Source organism: Chrysemys picta, chromosome 4, assembly GCF_011386835.1.
Source record: "Chrysemys picta bellii isolate R12L10 chromosome 4, ASM1138683v2, whole genome shotgun sequence".
NCBI classification, from domain to species: Eukaryota; Metazoa; Chordata; order Testudines; family Emydidae; genus Chrysemys; species Chrysemys picta.
The window spans coordinates 43,094,221-43,116,083 of NC_088794.1; the positions used below are offsets into that span (position 1 = coordinate 43,094,221).

Genomic DNA, 21,863 nt, shown 5'->3' on the forward strand with positions numbered 1-21,863 from the left:
TGGTCCCATCATATCTAAAAAATTGCATAAAGTTCCAGGATGGGGACGGCAGTTGACAACTCTGCCCTGAGCAGCTGCTGCACCATCCTCTGCTACTCCTGTCCCAAACTCTTTTGAGCCTAAAGACGCCAATTCTACAAAATGGTCAACGTAATAAAGACGAAAGTCCCTAAGCCATTTCAGCTGTGACTTCAGCTAGATTTGGGCCCAAGTCTCCCATTACCGCAGACAATATCTCTTTTAAACCTTCCGTGTACTAAGGGGTGGGCTTTTCAGAAAGGCCTAATAAGGGAGTTAGGACTTGTCTACACGGTGAGTTACTGCACAATAAGCCAGGGTGTGACTCTACAGCATACCAGCTTGCCACCCAGTCACTCATCGTATGGACACTGCTAAATCATGGATATAGCTTAGCATGCTGCTGATTGAGAGCACAGTACATCAAGCCACACTCTGGAACTTTTCACTCTGGTGTAGCATTGTCCACACACCGAGTTAGTGCGTGGCAAGCTGGCAACCTATTGATTCACACCCTGGCTTGCTACACAGTAATTTGCCATGTAGACAAGCCTTTAGGCACATAAATCCCATTGATTTTAAATGGAAGTTGGGCACCTAACTTCCTTGGGCCCTTCTGAAAATCCCACCCTTAATAACCTCTCTACCCACCTGAAATGTCTGCAAAAAGCAATACTCCATCAAAACTCTCAATGAAAGGCACCTCCTGGGAGAAATCACCATATACGATGAGATCGGGGACATGAGCTGCTACTTTCCCAATTGTAGTGCTGTCACTTGGCTTTCTTTGCTCCATTTTGGCAATGAATGTAATCTGCTGCCCAGGGTCCTGCAACACTGATGGATAATTCAATATATGATCCTCCCATTCAGGGAAGGAGGTGACTCCCACTAGCCTGCCATAACCGTGATCACTCTTGTGATGATCAGACAGCAGCCCCATCAAGGACAGGTCACAATTCACTGACGGAAGGGTCTCAGCCAGTAACATTCTCTGTATATCACAGTCTACGTAGCTACAGTTGCTAGGTGAGACAAGCTTCCTTCATTAATGTATTTTAAACCCATTTACACAGAAATGGTGTGATGGGGTATAGAAACCCCACACGAGTCTGGGCTGTTGTGACTCTTGGATCTACAAGAGGCTCTTCTCTTGTAAACTCAAATGTAAAAAGTACATAAAAGTTCTTAAGATGTTATAATAACCATGAAAAATAGGTCAAGTTGTTTACGACCCTGGATGTTGCAACAAGTCCAAAAGAACCAGACAAAGAAGTTGGATTAGTTTAAACTAAAAAGGTCATGTTGACATAATCCAAGAACTGTTGAAATTATGATTGATAAAAACACAAGATGTGGAACCAGAAGTTAATTGTCCAAAACTGGTGTGATGGATATGAGGCCTAACTGGTGAGAGGGATGAACTATGACTCCCACTTTTCCTCTTTTTGGGTTCCTTAAAAAGAAACAGTGAAAAAAAAGACACAATCAGTTCCATTCAGATCAATTCAGTTCAGCTCTCCCTCTCATCTCTCATCTCACCACCTTGCATACCAGCTCATCCACCGATCTGCCAGCACTGCAACTCATCCCAGCTCACCTTGACTCATCGAAAGGACTTTCTTCCTGAGAGGAAGGCCGGCTGGCCTTAATCTTGTTCGAGGTACTTTGTTTTCACCTGTGAGTGCTGAAAGTCATCACATGATCATGACATCCAATCCTCAGCCCATCAGTGGGGATATCCGATTGCCAGTACTGCAGAGGCATGTGTAAGAGCCTGTATTGTTTTCCCTTCCCCTGTTGTGTTATTTTCTAGCCCCCCCTTTCTATCTCTCATTCTCTTGACTGTTTATCAAATTCTGAAGTCAGCTATGGTGTATTTATCCAAGCCTGATTGTCTAAGAAGAAAAGATCCAATCAGATGAGGTCCCTGACCAAATCGTAAACCAGGATACAAGCAGCAGGTGTCATGGTTGACTTGCCAACCAAAAGCACCCACTCATAACTAACCAGCAGCCCAGTGTTTCAAAACCATCAACAAAATCCATATTTCACCCATCTTTTCTATCCTCTCTCTTCTCTACCTTGTGTCTGTTAGTTAAGAACAGGATAAGTAAATGCACTCTACACATCAAAACTGAGAGTAAAATTAACCCTTTCCATCAAAGAACAGTTGTTCTGAAAATATGAGTCTGCTATTTTGTCTCCAAAAGGAGAAGGGCTTTCAAGGTTTTGCCTAAGTTTGTTTTGCATAATCATTCAACCTCAGTTTGACTATAAATGGCTGTTTTGATTTCTTGTTCTTTCTTGTTTTTAATCAATAAACTTTTAATTTAAATAATGCTTTTGGGTGTTTGCTAAGTTACTGAGTAAAATCAAGCCCTCTGTTTAAAATAACCCCAAGCCTATCTATCCCTGTTTGAAGTTGGACAGTGAAAGAGTTTATAAACACCTTTAACTCTTTGGGCTTTTGAGATCAATATCCATACAACAAGGCCCAGTCCATCCCACCCTGTAACACCTCAACCAAGTGTCAAGCTTCAAGGGAGGAGGGAGAACCCAACTCAGTTGTTTCCTGGCTGGAAAAGAGAGCAAGTCTGAGGCTTTCATGGTGTGAGAGATTGGTTGGGGCCAGAAACTGGGGAAGATAGCTACCTACCAAGGCCTGCCTAGGGGAAGGGAAGGTTTTATGCTGCTTTGTGTTTATTTTGGACTTTGGGCACCCCGATAAGGTGGAACTGTTACATGACCTAGCTGAAGAGCTAAATCCCTTCAATCCAGAAGATGTTTGAGACTTGGTGGAGCAGTGGAGGACCAGGAGGGAAACAGAGGCAGAGCCATGGCCACACAGTGCCATGCCATGAGGGGGTATATCAGGAGGACATGTCGCCACAGATGGTTAATGCCATGAGACTCTGATGGTCTTTCCTTTCAAACTCTGGGCTTGCTATGCTTCCCCACTCAATAGTTGAGTAGAAATAAGGAGGCTATATTACCTCTGTATTTGGTACTGGTGTTACCGCCAGTTCTAGTGTCCACAAGTCAAGAAGGATGTTGAGAAATTGGAGAGGATACATTGTTCAGAGAAGAGTCATGAGATCAGAAAGGGATAGCTCAGTGGTTTGAGCATTGACCTGCTCAACTGAGGGTTGGGAATTCAATCCTTGAGGGGGCCATTTAGGGATTTAGTTGGGGATTGGGCCTGCTTTGAGCAGGGGGTTAGACTAGATGACCTCCTGAGGCACCTTCCAACCCTGATATTCTATGATTTATGGATTGGAAAACATGCCTTCCAGTGAGAGGCACAAGGAGCTCAATCAGTTTAGTTTAGCTTTCTCTTTGTTAAGGGGAGACTTGATCACAATCTCTAAGTACATACGTGGAGAACAGAAATTTGATAATGGGCTCGTCAGTCTAACAGAGAGAGGTGTAACAAGATCCAAGGGCTAGAAGCTCAACCTAGTCAAATTTAGACTGGAAAAAAGGTGCAAATTTTGAACAGTGAGGGTAATTAATCACTGGAACAGCTTACCAAGGGTTGTGGTGGATTCTTCATCACTGGCAATTTTAAAATCAAGATTGGTGGGTTTCTTAGAACTATGTTTTAGTCCAAACAGGAATTAATTCAGGGGAGTTCTCTAGCCTGTGTAATACAGGAGGTCAGATTAAATTGTCACAATGATCCCTCCTATCCTTATAGTAGTCATGTTTATCGTCTCTCCATGCAGCAGCCCCTGGGAAGCCAGAACCACGCTGCGTCCAGGTACGTGCTCCTGTCCCTAGGCTGGCCCGGCTTCCTATTGAGGTTTTGAGAAATGTCCCAATACACTGCATCCAGGAAGGCCCCTTGGACTTCAGTGTGAATTAATGAACACAGGCAGCACAGGGCCCCTGGCTATGAGGGGCAAATAACTCCTACTTAGAACTTGCTGGGATCACCTCTTGAGACCGCAAGTGCGCACACACACACCTTGCTCAACACAGTCCTCTTCCCCAAATCCTACATACGCTACACACACACTCCCACAGCAGTTGCTACACACACAAGGTTCTTTCTGTCCTACCAGCAGAAGAATCTGTCACAGCTGACTGGTCTTAGCCTGCCAGCAGAGCCGTGCTTCCATCCTGGGATGTCACTGAGCCTGTGGGTGGGTGCCAGGGCAGCTCATTACAAAGGGGCCCTGTTGTCAGCTGCAGTGATGCCAGGGAGGAAAACCCAAGGTGGGGGCTTTGTCCACCCTTGGGTTCAGCAGTTCACGCTGTGTCAGAAATGGGGGAAGCATCGCTGGAACAAAAGAGGGTCTGTGTGAGACAGGAAGGTCAAACCCACTGGAGACAACAAATGAGTAGCTCATTTAGCTCCCTTGTCGAGTATCTTAATTGCTCGCTGCATTATTGCCTCTGAAAGTGGGTCACCCTGTCCTGGCCCCCCACCCCATGGTCGGAGAGCTCTCTCCATGCCATCCTGCCACTCCTGACTGCTGTCTATGCCATCTCTGTGGGCAAAGCCCACAGCTCCTCCCAAGCCCCTGCTGTTCACCTTTGGGTCACCTGGCCCCAGCCAGCTGCTCTTTCACCTTGAGTGTGTCAGGGTAGCCGAGTGGCTCTGTTCTCCCAACAGTAACAGACTATGGGCCTGACCCTGCAAGGCGCTGAGCACTTCTGGGGGGTGGGTGGGGACAGCACCCGTAACTCCCATGGGGGGAGTGACGAGAGCTGAGGGTGCTCAGCACCCTTCAGGATCAGGTCCTCTAGCTGTGTCTAGACAAAAATCCTGTGGGTCTAGACCTGCTCTTGGTGATTTGAGTAGTACTGAAATCAAAAGTTACATGCCATGCAGAGCTTTGTGAGAAAGATCAGGATGGGGTTCTCTTTTTGGAAGAAGCAGCTGGATCTCTTAGCTGGCTCCCTAGGGATCTAGGCCTGAGATGGTCACAGTCCATACATGGTCTCTTTCCAGAGCTCCTTCTAGTCCCCCTCAGCGCATGCAAGCCATGTATGAATTCCAGGCCAGGAACAACAAGGATCTGACTGTCGTGAAAGGGGAACTGCTGGAGGTAAGGCAGGAACTGTCCTATGAAGCCAGAGAATTGTTCAGTCTCTACTAGGTGGTCTCGGCGCCAGAACTTAGATACCTTTGGGAGGAAACTGGGTCTTCATTCTCTCTAAAGCACAGAGCATTCCTCTAGGACTACTTACAGATATAGAGAGAGGGCGGCTACCAGGGACTGGTGGATCAAAGTGAACGGAGATTGGAAAACAGGCAGAGAGGGCTTACAGCACCAAGGCACAGAATGACCTTTGATTGCTGACTATGGCTAAATGCCACCAGCCCAGAGGCTGCACAATGGCACGGCTGGGGAACAAGGACTAAATATCATGTACAGGATCGGCCTGTGGGGGGTTGCTGCTACCGATAGTACTGTGCCCAGTACTGGGTTTTCAGACATCTACTAAAATTAAGCCCGCTAATAATGCCCATACTATAACGATGTATGCTCCGGTCTCATGAGAGTGGAAGTTGGATGTCCCGGATTTTGGGGAGGTGGGCGGGGGATAGGAAGGAAATGTCACCTCCTCCCTGGGCACGTCTGGCTAGATGCAATTTTGGGAGAGGCTGTTTGTTTTCATCTGGAAACAGCACACTGGACTTGATGGCCCAGTAGCGTGACACATTACAGCAGGAACTAGACACTGTGCACAATTCTCTGGGCTGGACTATGAAGGAGGTCAAACGATGGGGAGAAGGGGCCTTTCTGGCCCTCAGATTGATGGATCTATATCTCACACTGTGTCATGGGTGGTGGGACAGTAGCACTGCATTACACAGCAGGCACCTGGAGTTGTCTCCCCAGGAACCGAGTCCAATCAGTCCAGAATCTGGTGTGATATTTATTTAGTTTGATCCTCAGCTGGTGTCAGCCAGGAATCACTGGGTGACCCTTTCTGGCCTGTGCCCTGCAGGAGATCAGAATGGTCCTGTCTGGCCTTAGTCTCTAGGGGTACGTCCAGACTACCCGCCAGCTCGGCGGGTAGTGATCGATCTATCAGGGATCGATATATAGCATCTCGTCTAGACGCGATATATCGATCCCCGAACGTGCTCCTATCGATTCCGGAACTCCACCAGGGCGAGTGGCAGTAGCGGAGTCGACGGGGGAGCCACGGCCGTTGATCCCGCGCCGTGAGGATGGGAGGTAAGTCGAAATAAGATACATCGACTTCAGCTACGCTATTCCCGTAGCTGAAGTTGCGTATCTTACATCAACCCCTCCCCCTACTGTAGACCAGGCCTAGGCCTCTAATTGCCAATAGATGCCCTAGACAGTCCCCATGCCATGCTGGGAGTCTGGCATTGCCATGAGGGTGACCCCCTGCTCTGGTAGCCGGGGTGACGGCTTTCACTCATTCACCACCTGGGCTCCTGGGGGCTGATTTGAATTACGCTGTGTCCCTTGACTCAGATTCTAGACCAGAGGAAGAAGTGGTGGCTTGCTAGAAACAGCGCCGGCGAGAGGGGCTATATCCTGAATAACATCGTGGGGCCAGTGGATCAGGAGCCTGTGGAGAACAGCATGAACCAAGTAGGTCCCCCCATTCCACTCCAAGCTGCAGCAACCCACTGACCTGGCTGGGCCTCCCCCCCGCGTGCTGGGGCGCTGTCCCCACATCCTGGGGTTGGGATTATGGGAACTAGCTTGCTAGCGGTTCAGCGCATGCTGGCTGTAGAATAGGGGTTTCCTGATCTCATCCCCTGCACTGTGCTAAAGGCTCCCGATCTCCCATCCAGCAGACACCAGCTCTGAGAGCTTGTCACCTGCAGGCAGTGGCTTGCGGGGTGGCTGGGAGGGGGAAGTGTTCGCTTGTCTGTTGGGGGGACGTGATTATCTCTCATTTGCTGTGAGACTCCTCAGTCCCCTCCTCTCTTTTGGATCTAGGCGCCAAGCAGCTCCCCTGGTCTCCAGCAGCACTCCACGCCGGTGGAGGTGATGGCCTGGCTGCGGGACATGGGCTTCTCCAAGATGTAGGTCGTCTCAGTCGCTAACCCTGGAAACCAGCCTCTCTCTCTCTCTCTCTCTCTCTCTCTCTCTGAGAAAGGCCCCTCCCTGCCATCACCCCACTGGTCTCCCTGAGTCACATCAGGCCCAATCCTGAAGCCCTGGGGGCTGATCCTGTGCCCGCTGACTTCAGTGGCACAGAATTGGCCAAGTCACCGTTGGGCAGTTTGGGGTTAGGCCCAGAGCTGTGTGGGACCGTGGTGTCAGGGACACTTTGATACCTGGGGGGGGAGGGAAGAACAACCCCCCCTCCCAACCCCAGGGAAGAAAGCAGGATCCTTATGCCCTAGAAAGGGCAGGTGGCCACTCCCAGGCATGAAACTGACTAGTGCCTCTTGCTCTAGTTAGTGCTTCCCTAAGTACTGGTACCAGCTCTCCCCATCTTGGATAGTACATTCCAGCAAATGCCCCCTCCCCCACCACCATCCATCTGCACCTCCCCTGGCGCAGATCTGCCTGTGTCCAGCTCCAGCTGCTGCTAGAACAGAGACCGCACCCGCCAGGCCAGTCTCCCCTGCTGATGGTCCGACCGGGGAGCTTTGCCATTTCCTCAGTCCATTGTTTTTCTTTGCAGTCCCGCCCTATACCAGGTAGCTGATCTCAGGGGGTTACTCCTTGCCCTGTGCACCTAGCTACCCTCCCTCACCATCTGTCTGTCTCCCTGCAGCACGGTGAAGTGCCTTGGCATGCTCAATGGCAACCAGCTGCTGGGGATGAGCCAGGAGGAGATGAAAACGGTCTGCCCAGAAGAGGGGAGACGTGTCTTCTTCAAGCTCTCTGCTGTTAAATGGTTCCTGGGAGTGAGTCTACGACAGGCTTAGTAGATACACATAGCCAGCATCCCAGGGCCCTGCCTGGACCCTCACTGAACAGACTCCGCAGGGGTCTCTACAGCACTGGAAGAGGGGACTTCCCATAGAGGGGGCTGGTGTCTAGGTGCGGCAGAGAGATGAGCATGGGGGGGCCTGGCTGAGGTATTCATATCTGACTTATGGGAAGGGCACAGTCTTCAAAGGTTGGGGGCTTTGGGGTTCCTTTTGAGACCCTTCAGCCCAGATCCACAAAGGTACTTATCGCCTGAGGACCAGTGTTAGGCACCCCTGCACTACAAAACCCTGCCTGGCAGCTATTGAACCCCATAGGCACCTAAGCTCACTCCAAGCCTAAATGTTTTCTGTAAAAGTTCCCTAGGCCCTTACGTTTCTGCCTCTGAGCACACCCACGGTGTCTCTCTCTAAGCTCTGGCCTAGCTCCTGTCTGCACCCCGGTGCCATCTGCAAACCCAGGGAAGGCAGGTGGAGGAGCACTAGCATAGGGGACTGTGAGGATAAATCCACTAAGAGTGGGGTGCTTAGATCCTCTGCTGCTAGGGGCCAGAGAAGGACCAGAGCTCGTTGCCTGAAAACTGCTGAAGATCAATAGCATAGAATTGAACCAACATTTTCAAACAAAATTTGTCAAAAAAAAGGGGAGAGGGCTTTCAAACCCCCGAATAAGTTTCCATTTAGAAAATTTATTTGGATAAAATAGGAAAAAACGGAGCAGCTTTTTCAGTTGATTGGATTCCCCCCCATTTCATTGGTAAAAGGCAATTGGTGGTGGGAGGAAAAAAACAAGTCGGGGGTGGGGCAAAGGAAGTGTCCAAAAATGTGCAGGGGAGAAGGGCACATCTATGAAGGGTTTCCTCTGAAAACTGGAGAGTGGCACTAACCAGCCTTTGCTTCCCACTGTGCTAGCTGTGCTGGGTACAGTCACCCTGCAAGGAGTGCTAGCCTGGCCCCTGGGCCCAGCGCTAGGACCAAGGTCTGGAACCTCAGCGCTCTGCACTTCTCTTCCTGTTGCAGATTGGCCCTCACGCTTAGCTGTCTCCTTTCTACACCATCTCCAGTCTGGCAGAAGCATCCGAGGGACAGCAGGTCTCCTAGCATCAGCCCTACTGCTCTTCTAGGATTCTTCTCAGTCTCTTCCCCTGCCTCTTGGTCCCAGTGCAGACATCCCCTATAGCCATGTGTCACCCAACTGTCATGGACTGTTTTTGTTCAGTTTGTACAGCACCTAGCACAAGGGGGGGTCCTGGTCCGTGACAGGCTGTTCGGTTCTCCTGCACTACAAATAATGCTAATTTATTCTTAAAGATACGTATGCTCCAGCTAAACATGGACTTCAGCACTCTGATCAAAGGCAGATAAGTTTAGCTCCCCAAGAGGCTTTGTCCAACTCTCCCAGTTGTACAGCACCAGTTCTGGGGTTACATGTATTGTTAAACTCAAAGATACACCCCCCTAGAATGCTTGGCTTTCTTTCCCTACTATTATGTCTTTGCAGAGCTGGGTAAGTCTTATTGCATCTAAAAGAAAATCTTTCTGCTTAAGGAGAAGCCTCCAGGACTAAGATCTCCCAAAATGGTTGTATAGTTTTCCACAGGTTTTTCTAGCCAGGTGCATTTTAAGACTACATACCATTAAACAAACTTCACCTAATAATGGCTAAAGAAAGTTCTTGATTCAATCACTTTATTTGTAGAGGCAACTGCTCTTTCCTAGCCCCTTTTAGGAGCTGACTTTGGAAGAGTATTAGGAATAGGGGACAGCCTCTTCCCCCCTCCTCCAGAGGGGCTAGGAGCTCTTCCCCTGATACCAGGGATGGGAAAATGGTTTTAATGAAGTAGAGATTAAGATGAAGAAAGGTGTGTGGGGGTGTGTGTGTCAAGTTGTTTGGCACCCCCCAAGCTGAACATTTCAGTTTGCGGGAAATTCCCAGCCTAGTGGCAGACACTGAGCTAGGCCACTAAAGAACTGGGTTATGAACTGCACAGGACCAGAAGTCCTCCCAGCACTCAAGCCTTGGGTAGCTTACACACTACCTTGCATGCGAAGCACTCTGTATTGGATGAGTGTCACCTCCCTCCCCATTGGCTGTGTGTATAGTAGGCAGAAGACCCAGTCAGTGACTGGTGGACAGCAGCATCTTTAAAAAGGGCATTTGTCTTTGCAACCTTAATCCATGCAGCTACTTAGAGCCTTAGTGCAAAACAAGGCCATGCCCAATGCACTAACACTGGTTGCTTGTTAAGCCAGCTGCATGATTCTAGAGAATTAGGCTGAAGCCATGTAAACAGGCCACGTGATGGTTCCTAGACAGGGTAGAGAAATTTAAAAAAAAAAAAAACAGTTTGTTTAAAATCAGCTTTTTTTGATAAAATGCTTTTTGGGGAAAAACCAATCAAGATAGTTTTAATTAAGATACATTATAGCTCAAATATCTCATCATGGAATAGGGATTATAAATTCTAATTCTTCAGTATGAGAATATATTCATGTAATGTTTAAGAAAAGTTTTGTAAATGAGTTCCAATAGTTCATGGATTAGGGACCCAGTTTTATGGGGTTCCAGGGGCTTCTGTATAGAAAGATTAACCTAAATGATTTATCTACCCCCCTGGGACTCAGTGCTCAGTCTAGAAAATACCATCAAAGATGCTAAGTTTTGCACTTCTCAAACTGAGAATGTGTGTTTCCAGAGGTAACATGCTTTTAACAGCAAAAATGTTTTTAAATAGAAAGAGGTGAGAAATAACAGACCTCAACCCTATTGTCCCTCTGCAAATTTGCATTCACAGTCAATCCCTTACCTTTCTCTAAAAGTGCAAAGTTTCAAAAAGTTAAATGAATAGAAGATTGTTGGGGGTGGAATAGATCTGGACAAGGAGAAGAAGTCTGGAGATAAATGTGAAGCGAGGGACATGCTTTTTTGTTAAAATATTATGTTTGCTGTTGAAGAAAAAAATCCAGAATACTTAATGTTGTTTTAGTTAAATAAAACAATTTAAATGTCTGTCAGGTGATCTTCTCTTCCTAATACAGGATGGCAAGAAAATCCTCCAAATATTATGATTAACCTGTTGAATTGGAGATATTTATGAAGTCATTGGGAGGTGAACTATCTGCTTCAGTTACCTTTGGTAAATGAAATAACCAATGTTTCATTTGCTTATATAGCTGTAAAACTCAACTGAAAAGTTTTCAAAATAAATCAGTTTAAAAATGTATAGTGTGTACTTTCTAAAAATGAAACCTACATCTATCTCTGAGTTGGGAAGAATATGTATTAAGGTTATACCAGCCAACAAGAACGCACTTTTATGTAGAAATCCATGATTAAATTGAGTCTTCCTGACTAGTGATTTAAATCAAATCCACCCTGTTCCTAGACCAGTCCATCAACATCCAGGCTAGCCATAGCTTCTCTTCTTCCAGAATACTAAAGCAGATCAAGATCACTGGGCCCCTGGCAACCTGTTTACTGATGTAGCATTAAGTCTTTCACCAACAGCTGGACTTCCCTCAAACCCCTAGTTTACTAAAGCTACCTAGTTTAAATAGCATTAAGTATCTCCAGAGGAATTGGTGGGGCACAGGAAACCTCCCCTGCGAGTTCAGATGATACTGGTCCTTGAGTTGCCAGGGCCATGGCAACCCAGCCTGGAGCATCACTCCCCCACAGGCCAGGGTCATCAGGGTAGGGCACCCAAGGAAAGTACCTGTAATTGGTTGCCAGGAGACAGAGCTTTTAAGCACCAACGAGGATGGAATGGGAAACAGGCCAGAGCCTCTTCCCTTGAAGAGGATCTACAGTAACAGCAGCCCTCTAAATCCACTATGCAACACTGACCAGCACCAACTGAGTCTCAGGCTGATGCTGTTAGTTTGGTTCACCCTAGCCACCAAGGGAGGTACATCAACAGCATGAGTCTACATGACCAGGGGTGGGGGGGGGTGGGGGGAGTTCCACCTGCGCCACTCCACTGACAACTGCAGAGGCACAAAGCCAAAGCAGGATTTGGTCTTGATGCCCTGTAGGAGATGTGATGTGGTGCTGGGTACTTGGCTATTCCCAGCTTGGTTAACTGAACAGACAGCACTGGAGAGGCTGGTTTCCTCAGGGAGGCTACGGCAACTCAGCAAGAGGGAGCCATTGTGCAATTACTAAACATTTATTGGCTGGTCATTTCAGAGTAGGGTCACTACACACGTTTAGTGATTGTTCCACAGAGCAATTCACTGAAGCCGCTACTTAACATATTCAACTGTCCACCCCCTCACAACATCCGATCTGAGGGAGTCCGTACACAAACAGCAAGCGGGGGCTCTGGATTATTCTTCTCCAGCCCCTCCCTTCCACACAGATATACTTCTTCTGGTTGCTCCATTTGGCCATCCTGTTGACGGGAGTCTTCATGCAGCAGCTAGAACTCAAGTAGGCTGCGACCTTCTCCAGGGCCTGGGGGGGGAGGGGGGAAGAAAGGAGAGAGCAGAGGAAGAGCCCTGAGCAGAGGGGAGACAGTCTGCTTCCCAAACCACCTCACAACACAGCCTCAACCCCCTGAAACATTAACATGAAGCCTCTTCTGGGCCACACCAAAGGGGGTCCCCCACATCCCCCGGTCAGGAATCTGATCAGTGTTATGTCTAGCAAGTCCCTGAGGAACCAGTTATACCTGCTGGCACAGTGGGATGTTTTCTGCCCTACTTCCTTTGTGCTGCTCAAGGAGTGGCCACACCCTCAACTAGCTAGGGTTTCCCCCAGCACTGAATAGTGGTGATCCCCTGAGTGCAAAGTTGGCTCCTGTACCTCCTCCCTACAGTCCCCAGGGCAGGAGTGGCCAGAGCACATCCTCAGTTGTAATATAATCCTTTAGGGACTGTTGCCTCCTGCCACAGGTTAGAGCAGCCCCATTGCTGCTCTCTGCTCTGGCCCTGGCCCAGGCCAAAGTTAGGAATCCATAACCAGCTCCCGGATACTACCTTGTACCTTGGCAGACTGGAGACTGGCCCATTGCCCCAATCCACATACAAGGACCCTCTCTTGCTTCACTGAAGCTATTGCAGGAGTCAGGCTGGGATAATATAGAAAACTACTAATGGCAAGTATGGCTTTTGCTTCCTTTCTGTCCCAACATCTACTTCCACCTGGAACCAGTGCCTGCCACTTCAGCCATTTCCACAGCAGCTCATGGCCAACAACATACAGAGCAAGGACAAAGTAGAACAGGAGCAAGTGTGCTTTGGTAATCCCAAGAGACATTGCTTAGGAGGGCTCACAGGATAGGAGTGTCCCATCCCAGCTTGCCAGTGCCACCTGAAGAGTGTCTGCCAAGATCATCAAGCAAGCGGGGCACCAAGATGTGGCTACCTCTCCATTAGAGAAAGAGGTAGCCAGTACCTCAGAGGCCAGTAGAGAGCCCATCAGATACATGGCCAAGGAGAGAGACAACTCTCTTAGAGGAAGGCCTCAGTCAGGGCTGAAGCAAATCTACAGGGCACTGGGAGGGGGAAAACCTGTGTGGTTACAGAGCAAAGAGGACTTCACTCCCTCCAGAGTTGTCTGCCCTACTGGTGCCAGAGGGGGGCAGTCTGACATCTCCATTACCACCAGAAGCACTAACAAGTACTTGTTAGCAATAGCTCTGGCAGCTGTTGTATCTGTTAGCAAATGAAATTCTTTGCCTGTTGCTCAGTTCTCTGCAAAGGAGTTAATGTTTGCAGCAGGGCTGTCCTTGGATAACCAGAGCAGTGCATTACAGGAGTCAGGGCAAACCTCACCTCAAAGCGGTCAAGAAAATCCTTCAGGTTTTGGAACTAATCCAGGCACTTGGGCTCAAACATGCGGTTCTGGTCCAGGATGTCGTACATGACAAAGTCAACAAAAGTGATCTGGAGAGAGAAGTGACACAGGACAGTAGAGTCTGTTCCCATGCCCCTCCCCCAATCACACCCCACCATGTACCTTCTCCCCAGCAAACCACTTCCTCTTCCCCAGGAACTGAGAGAACAGCTTCAGCTTCCCAGGCAACTGCTCCAAGTAGCCAGGCTTCAGTTTCTCCTGCAGAGAGGAAGAGGGAAAGTTTTCAGAGACAGCTGTGGATTAGACCAAGGCAACCCTGTGCCCACCCAATGTACAGTAAATTCTTGTAGTGGGAAGGGCACCTGGAGTTTGCCATTGTCATAATAGGAATCTAAGGGTGAGCAGTATCATGTTTCAGGGCAGGTCACCTGTGAGGGCCAGGAAGGAATTCCCCCGGTACAGCATTATGCAAGTGACTCAGACCATTATTCCCCTGCCCCTGAAGGATTAAGTATTGGGCCAGAAGCAGAATACCAGCTAAATGGACCCAATCTAGTATGGAAAATGCTGTGTGTGCCAATAGCATAGTATTGGAGTGGGATTTGTCCTGAAATCAACAAGGTCTTGTTGCAGCCCCCAGGACAGCATGGATGAACTCACAAAGTCAGGATTGTAGCAGATCATTACAAGGCTCATACAGAAATCCATGGCCTGGTTCTCCAGCATGTCCACTCACAGCATCTCCTCCTCCGTCTCGCCACCTGGGAGACACAACAAATGTCAGAGTGCTCACCGGCAGCTACCCAGCCAAATCCCAGCCCCTTGATCATTAGTGAGGCCCAGACCTCCCCCCACCGATACTCACACAACTTGTGCTTGCGCGCGATGTACCAGAGGATGGCATTGCTCTGTGAGCTTGTTCTTGCCATTGATGAGGTAGGGCAGCTGGAAGGGCAGTCAGAGGCAAGGTTAGTAAGCAAGCTCTTCCTACTTCTCTGGCTCCCACACTCCCCCCTCCCTGCTACTTCTGCACAAGAACCCCACTGATACCCCAGCATTGGTCCCCACCCAGACTCCATCTTAATCAGTGAAACTCCCAAACCCACCACACCCCAAGGAAGGACCTGCCTGCCCACCCACCCAGAGTAACTCTGCATACGTTTGGGAAATCCAGTCCCAGCTTCTCCTTAATCCACTGGCTTTTGTCATAGTGCGGAGCTGGAAGGAGAACAGAGAGGGTAGATCCCAGGCCAATGCTAACACATCCACCTAATTCCTCCCCCTAGCATCTTGGGGCAGCATGGCACACACTTGTGGTGCAGATTCTCTGTGGTGCTGACCAACATCAGCTCACTGAAGGTGGAGAACATACCAGGGGCTCAGCACTCTTGAAAATCAGGTCCTAAGTCAAAGAGGGCCTGAGCCGGAATCCTTCCAGGCCAGCTCTCTCCCAGTCATCAAGTAGCCATGTCTACACAAGAAGGCTGCTTTGGTTTAAATTAAGGTGAAATTTCTAACCTGGTGAAGGTTAAACTGGTGCAAAAAGCTGTGTGGCTCCCCTTTACTCTGGTTTTAAGTCATGCTAAAATGAAATACACCTAACTATAAGCCTGGTCTGAACTGAAATAAAAGAGGTCTACACAGCCCTTCACACCAGTATAGCTAAGCCAGTTTAAAAAAATGCACCCTAAGTTAAAACAGGTGCAGCTTTCTTTAGAACAGGTGCACAGTTTCAGGACCTGTTGTAATTTGAGTCAGCTGCCAATTAACAGGGTGGACTCAGGTTAAGTTATTGACAGAGTTGTAAATAATAAACTCAAAGTCCACTGTCAGCCAATTCAACTTGCAGTGTGTCCAAAAACTCTGGCCTGGATAACACCAGAGAGCTGTAACCAGTGTGGAACTACACCTGCTGGGAATACAGGTTAAAAGAGCCTACACCAGGTAAGAGGAAATAAGCCTTCTTGGTTTCTAGAGGGCAGTGTTGAGTACAAAACCTCTCAGCGTACTGGGACTTTATTTGGCCAATAAGAGCAGTGATCCATGCACACTTACTGCCCCTCAGATGAGATGGGGCAGTCCCATCAGCTCACCACAACCCTCTGCAACATGTTAGGGCACAATGCGGGGTGTTCTCAATCTAGTTGGTCTTCCTCTGCAGTTTCAGGTTGGCAGAATGTGGTGATAAGAGTTAGAATTTGGCCAGGGCATGAGAACACTAACGGTGTTTTCACACCAAGAGAAAGTGTCCTTACCACAAGTTAAAATCATAATGACCACAGACATGGCAGTTGTAGTTTTAACTCAATCTGTTGACCAAAGACTAGAGGGGAGTCTGGTGTTTAAGTCTACCTGCTACCTTACATGAGAACTACAACTGCCTTAACCAGGAAGTTAAGGCAACTAGAATTAGCCAGCCCAGGCAAACACATTTTGCAGGGTGACATACCCTAAATTACTACTGGTGCTCAGCAGAGCACTCAGGGGTAATGACCCAGCTTCACTGTTCACCTTGGAGGTCAGCAGTACCAAGTTCTGTCCCACCCCTGAAGAGTGAACCAACCCAATGTCACTTCCCCTGATTCTACATGATCCCAACCTAAGATTGTATTGCTGCATGCAACAGATGCTAAGCAGTAGCATGGACTACAGCTGACAGATGCTATTAGACCTACATGCAATGAGGATGTCAGAACATATACACTGTGACAAAGTTCCTCCTCTATCTTGGTGGGTCCTGCACTTATTGGCAGATTTTCTTGCCTCAGAGATTCACCATGTGGGTTGGGGAACAGCCCAGAGACCTTCCCCTCTGGTAGAACCCACAGTCCAAGTCAATTGGGAGGTTTGGGGGGAACCCAGTCCCACCCACTGCTCTGGGTTCCAGCCCAGGGCCCTGTAGACTGCAGCTGTCTTGAGTGCCTCCTGGAACAGCTGCACAACAGCTACAATTCCCTGGGCTATTTCCCCATAGCCTCCTCCCAACACCTTCTTTATCCTCACCATAGGACATTCTTCTTGATGTCTGTTAATGCTTATACTCCTCAATCCTCCAGCAGCACATCCTCTCACTCCTTACACCCACACCACAAACTGACGTGAGCTCCTTTTTAAACCCAGGTGCCCTGATTAGCCCACCTTAATTGATTCTAGCAGCTTCTTGATTGGCTGCAGGTGTTCTAATCAGTCTGTCTGCTTTAATTGTTTCCAGAAAGTTCCTGATTATTCTGGAACCTTCCCTGTTACCTTACCCAGGGAAAAGAGACCTACTTAATCTGGGGCGAATATATCTGCCTTCTATCACTCTCCTGTAGCCATCTGGCCTGACCCTGTCACAACACCTAACTGCTTGGTGCAGGATAAAATGGGGGGCTTCTCCATGGTAGCAATAGCCTAAGCCACTGGTAAAAGTGTTTAGATGCTGAACTGCCTCACAAGAGCAGCAAAGGTATTTGGGGAGGTCATCTGGAGCAATTCCCTTTATGCTGAAAGCACTCAAGCACCAAGAGAATCCAGAGCACATGCCAGGGATGGAGGATTAAAAACCCAAGCTAACGAGCATGCAACTTTCTGGTGAGTTTGTTATGGGAAAATGTTCCTCACAACAGGTAGTTTTCTAGCTGTCTTTAAAGACAGACTATTAGCACACTCACTAAATTAGATTCTAGAGAATCCAGTGCAGTGGGATTTGCTGAGAGCTAGGAGCACGTGTTTGAGCAGACTGGTAAGACAGGACACAGTCCTGAAATGAATGAATGAAGAGTTAACTCTAAATTTCCTAGTGGCTAGGTCTAACAGCCAGACATTGGCAGATTAGCAGCCCTAGGCTGGCTCAGGCCTCATTGGTATGTTGGTTAATCCAGCTCTGACTACATAGTTTGTCAGATACCAGTCCAACAGCCAAGGACTGTGGGATCCCTTCCCTACTTCCTTAATGTAAACATTACCCCATCAAACACCAGGTCAGCATGCAGCAGCAGATGACCGTCTAGAATGCATGGCACTCCACTGAAGGAGATTCATGCTAAGAATTTCTTGTAGGGACCAGGAAGCCCTTTGCTCCCTGGAGACTCAGACTGCACAGAGCTGTGACTAGTCCAAGTCAGCCAGGCAAGAGGCCCTCACAGCCACCAGCAGGCTCACTAGAGCCTTTCGCCTGGCAAGGGAAAGGGGTGTCTCCGCAGAGCTGGGAGCAGAGCTCCTACACAAACAAGCCGTTCCTGGCCCCTCAGAACGCTTTCCACTCAATGAGCCGGGGAGGGCTAGCTTTGCTCCCTGCCTGCACCACTCACCTTCCCCACAGCTGTACATCTTGTCCTCGTACACGGTGCCCGTGTATTCCAGCAGCAGTCGGATGGAGTGGGCAAGCTGTAGGGAGAAGACCAGGGCAACGTGAGAGCCTGCAAGTATTAGCGTTAGAGCAGGGGAATTCCAACCTTGGGCTACAGGAGTCAAGTTAGCCATCAGCTTTACCCAGAAGAGGCACAAGGGTGTGAACTCATCATTTCATTTACTATAGTACTATATATTCATATTTAAACAGTATGGCAGGAAATATCTACAGCTTATATTATTCTCACAGCAAAATGACAGTGCAAGTATTAATTCAGCAACTACAATTGGTTAGCATAAGCATAGCATAAGCATCCTGATTGGTTAATAATTAAATCAGTATTTTAATTATGTGCTGCAAGAGCCACAGGAGACACGATAAAGAGTCACTGGCAGCCTGCAAGCCGGAGTGAGAGTCTTCCTGGTCTAATGTAATTCTTCAGCCTCAAGGGAGTTCACTGAACAGACTTCATCGTCCCTCCTCCCCCACGCCCACCCCAAAAGCAGTCTGGAAATTCAACCCCAAGAGATTCCTTTGACGAAGGTCGTGGTTTGTCTTTCAGGAGCCGGGTCACTGTGCTTGCAGCAATGAAAGGGAGCAGTGACTTCTCCTCTTTCACCCGTCAGTCCCCTCCCTGGTGACAGTCACTACAGCACTCGTCCTCAAGTGCTTAGACATCTTAGCCCATACAAAAGGCAGGTCAGTCTCCTTTGCCCCACCCCTTCCATCACACACATCATCTTTGCAGGTAGGGAAACTGAGGCACAGATTAAGCTCTAGTTTCTAAAGAATGGTTTCTAACTTTGGGTGCCCAATGGGTATCACCTGAAGACCAGGCCCCAGCCAAATCAAGTACTCAAACAATGGAAATAACCCTGCATGAGGCCAACAGTCCTGCCTGCGGACATATAGTCTGTGAGAGGAGCTGGATTAGAACTCACCACCACCAGAGCAGCACCCTGCCCCCAGAGGCAGGCAACTCCAGACTCACGTCAGCTCCCCACCAAGGCAGGCTCGAACAAGTGCAGGCAGAGCAGTTTGGTGCCCAGTGCCAGCCAAACCTCAAAACCTACCACCCCCAGCTGCACCTAGGGCTTGCAAGTGTAACCGTTTTGCAATCCAGCCCTTCCCACATGGATACCATGCAAGGCACGAGGGCTACAGTGCGCAGCACCATGTGCATGGGAGCAGGCGATGGCATGCTCAGGTGTAAGGCCGTTTCTGCTTTCCAGTGGCTTGGGACAGTTTGGGACCATCCCTGTTCTGCGTTTTCCCCTTGGAGTGGGAAGGGAAATAGATAATGGAGCGAGATTCCCCCCCACCTCCAATCTTGAGTCGGGGCTTTGGCCCTCTACTTCCCATGGCAACACGAGGAGCCAGTGGGGTGCGCGGGGCCAAATCGCTCGCTGCTGCCAGCATCAGGCTCCCCACTACCCCCCCAGGCTGCCCTGGACCCTATGTCCCCCTGAAGCATGGGGGCCTCCCCAAAGCACGGTAAGCCCAAACATTGGTGGAGCCAGGCCCACGTTCCTAAATATTGATGGAGCACGGGCACCATGGGCCCATGTAACTCCCCACCTATTAACACAGGCCACTTCCCCAACGTCTGTCCCATAGCCCCGGAGCCGCCTACAGATCCCTAGAGACCCCCGGGCCAAAGCACAGGGGCACCCTTATTTGGTTTTTCTGGGTGCTTTTCTATGGAGACTCTTGCAACAGCAGAGGGCTCTGTTGAAAACAATGCAGGAAAGCAGCAGGGGCCACATGCTCCTTTTGCTGCAAGGAGGGGCAGGTGGGCTGTATGGCATAATTAACAAGCAGGTTCCATCAATAGGGCCCAACCAAATTCATGGCCCATTTTGATCAATTTCACAGCCCTAGGATTTTTTAATGATTTCAACTATTTAAATCTGAAGTGTCAGCATGCTGTAATTGTAGGGGTCCTGACCCAACAAGGAGTTGTGTGTGTGTGTGTGTGTGTGTGTGGAAGTTAGAAGGTTATTGTGTGTGTGTGGGGGGGGGGGGGGGGAGTTGTGGTACTTCTTCAGAGCCAGTCAGCAGCACAGAAGTAAGGCTGGCACAGTATGGTCTTGCCACCCTTACTTCTGCACTGCTGCTGGCGGGGAGCTGCCTTCAAAGCTGGTTGCCTGGCCATCAGCCACCACTTGCCAGCTGCCCACCTCTGAAGGCAGCACAGAAGTAAGGGTGGCAGTATCACAAACCCCTAAAGTTACCTTGTGACCCCCTGCAGCCCCCTTTTGAGTCAGGGCCCCCCATTTGAGGAACGCCGGTGTCCCCCGTGAAATCAGTAGAGGTTAAAAGCACAGACAAGACCCGATTTCACAGTCAACGACACATTCTTCATGGCCATGAATTTGGTAGGGTCCCACCCACCCAGCATCCGCAGCCTCCAGAGACGTGACCCCACTCCACTAGAGAGTCAGGCCCAGGGGGAAATGAAAATAGCAGCCCCCCCCTGCGCCCGGCGCTGCAGCTCGGACTCACCCCGCGGATGTCCCAGTACCCGAGAACCACCGGCATAGTGCGCTGCGCTGCTTTTCCTGCTGCTTTACGCGACTGCTCCAGTGGCTACGTCTGTCGGGGAGTCGGGACTGGAGCGCAGCGGCTGCTTTATAACCTGCCCGGCAAGGGGCGCGGCTGCCGAGCACAGCCCAATGGGGAGGGGGGTGTTAAAGGGGCTGCGCCGCCCAAACCCGTAGACACGCCCCCAGGGGTGTTTTATTTGAACAGGCGATTGCGGGGGAAGCAGGTTGTGGCTGCTCGGCTCTAGGCGAGGCCCCGATCCCCGCGCCACAGACTCCCAGTGGGGGGCAAACCCGCGGTGCTGCGGGGCAGAGGTTTGCACGGCAGACGCTGCAGCGCAGGGCACATGCACTCCTGAGAAGCGACCAAAAGCGCAGCCCAGCCCGGTTGTGGGGTGTTGGCGCTGCGGGGGGGAAGGTGCCCGGGTAAAGCGGTTTCTCGTGCGAGGTGCTATTCACACGGGCCGGGCCCCGGATTCGTTCTAGCCCGGGTTTTGTTTTCAACCGGGCAGTGCCTCTTTAAATGAAGCACCGCCCAGCAGACTCTGGGGTGGAGCCTGTGCAGAGAGGGGGACAAGGGACCCGCTGGAAAATGGCTAGAACCGCTCACAGGAGATATTGGTCTAAGCCAGGCCTGCACAACTCGTAAAGCGGTGAGGACCATATTACTCCAAAGAAAATAGCTGAGGGCCGAAACCCCCTGGCCGTGCTGAAACAGGCCCCCTTCCCCCCCCCCCCCCCAGTGCCACCCAGCCCCGCCAAACCCCGTCCCCCCCAACCCTCCCCAGCCCTGACCCCTAGCTCTGAGCCCAGCCCCTCTGAGCCAGACACCCCCCCGACCCCATCCCCCCCGCAGCCCTGACCCCTAGCTCTGAGCCCAGGCCCCGTGAGCTGAGCAGCCCCCGACCCCATCCCCCAGCAGCCCTGACCCCCAGCTCCGAGTCCAGCCCCTCTGAGCCGGACATCCCCCTGACCGTCAGCCCCTCTGAGCCTGACACCCCCTGACCCCAGCCCTGACCCCTAGCTCCGAGCCCAGCCCCTCTGAGCTAAGCGCCCCCCGACCCCATCCCCCAGCAGCCCTGACCCCCCAGCTCCGAGCCCAGCCCCTCTGAGCCAGACACCCCCCTGACCTCATCCCCCCCGCAGCCCTGACCTCAGCTCTGAGCCCAGCCCCTCTGAGCTGGACATCCCCCTGACCCCAGCCCCTATGAGCTGCGGCTCGAGCCCAGGCCGGGTGCCTCTCCCCTCGCTCGGACTTACCGGCTCTGCCTCGTGCCCAGCGCTTCC

The 21,863-nt window shown here is 50.2% G+C and overlaps 2 protein-coding genes and 1 pseudogene across 2 annotated transcripts in view; 1 reads left to right on the plus strand and 2 right to left on the minus strand.

Moving 5' to 3' along the window:
- Window positions 1–7,945, minus strand: part of LOC112061273 (adenylate cyclase type 10-like) — a 71,899-nt gene extending 63,954 nt beyond the window's left edge. The window contains 1 exon segment of the mRNA XM_065594061.1: window positions 670–7,945. Coding sequence (XP_065450133.1) covers window positions 670–1,009 — 340 coding nt within the window. The 5' untranslated portion in view covers window positions 1,010–7,945.
- LOC135983255 (epidermal growth factor receptor kinase substrate 8-like protein 3) lies at window positions 3,752–7,046 on the plus strand. Its single transcript, XM_065594062.1, has 4 exons — window positions 3,752–3,781; window positions 4,979–5,075; window positions 6,483–6,602; window positions 6,957–7,046. The coding sequence occupies exons 2-4, from the start codon at window positions 5,004–5,006 to the stop codon at window positions 7,044–7,046; spliced, it is 282 nt and encodes a 93-aa protein (XP_065450134.1). The 5' UTR covers window positions 3,752–3,781; window positions 4,979–5,003.
- Window positions 7,946–8,012: 67 nt separating the features above from the next.
- On the minus strand, window positions 8,013–20,592 carry LOC135983372 (glutathione S-transferase Mu 1-like; annotated as a pseudogene).
- Window positions 20,593–21,863: the final 1,271 nt, after the last annotated feature.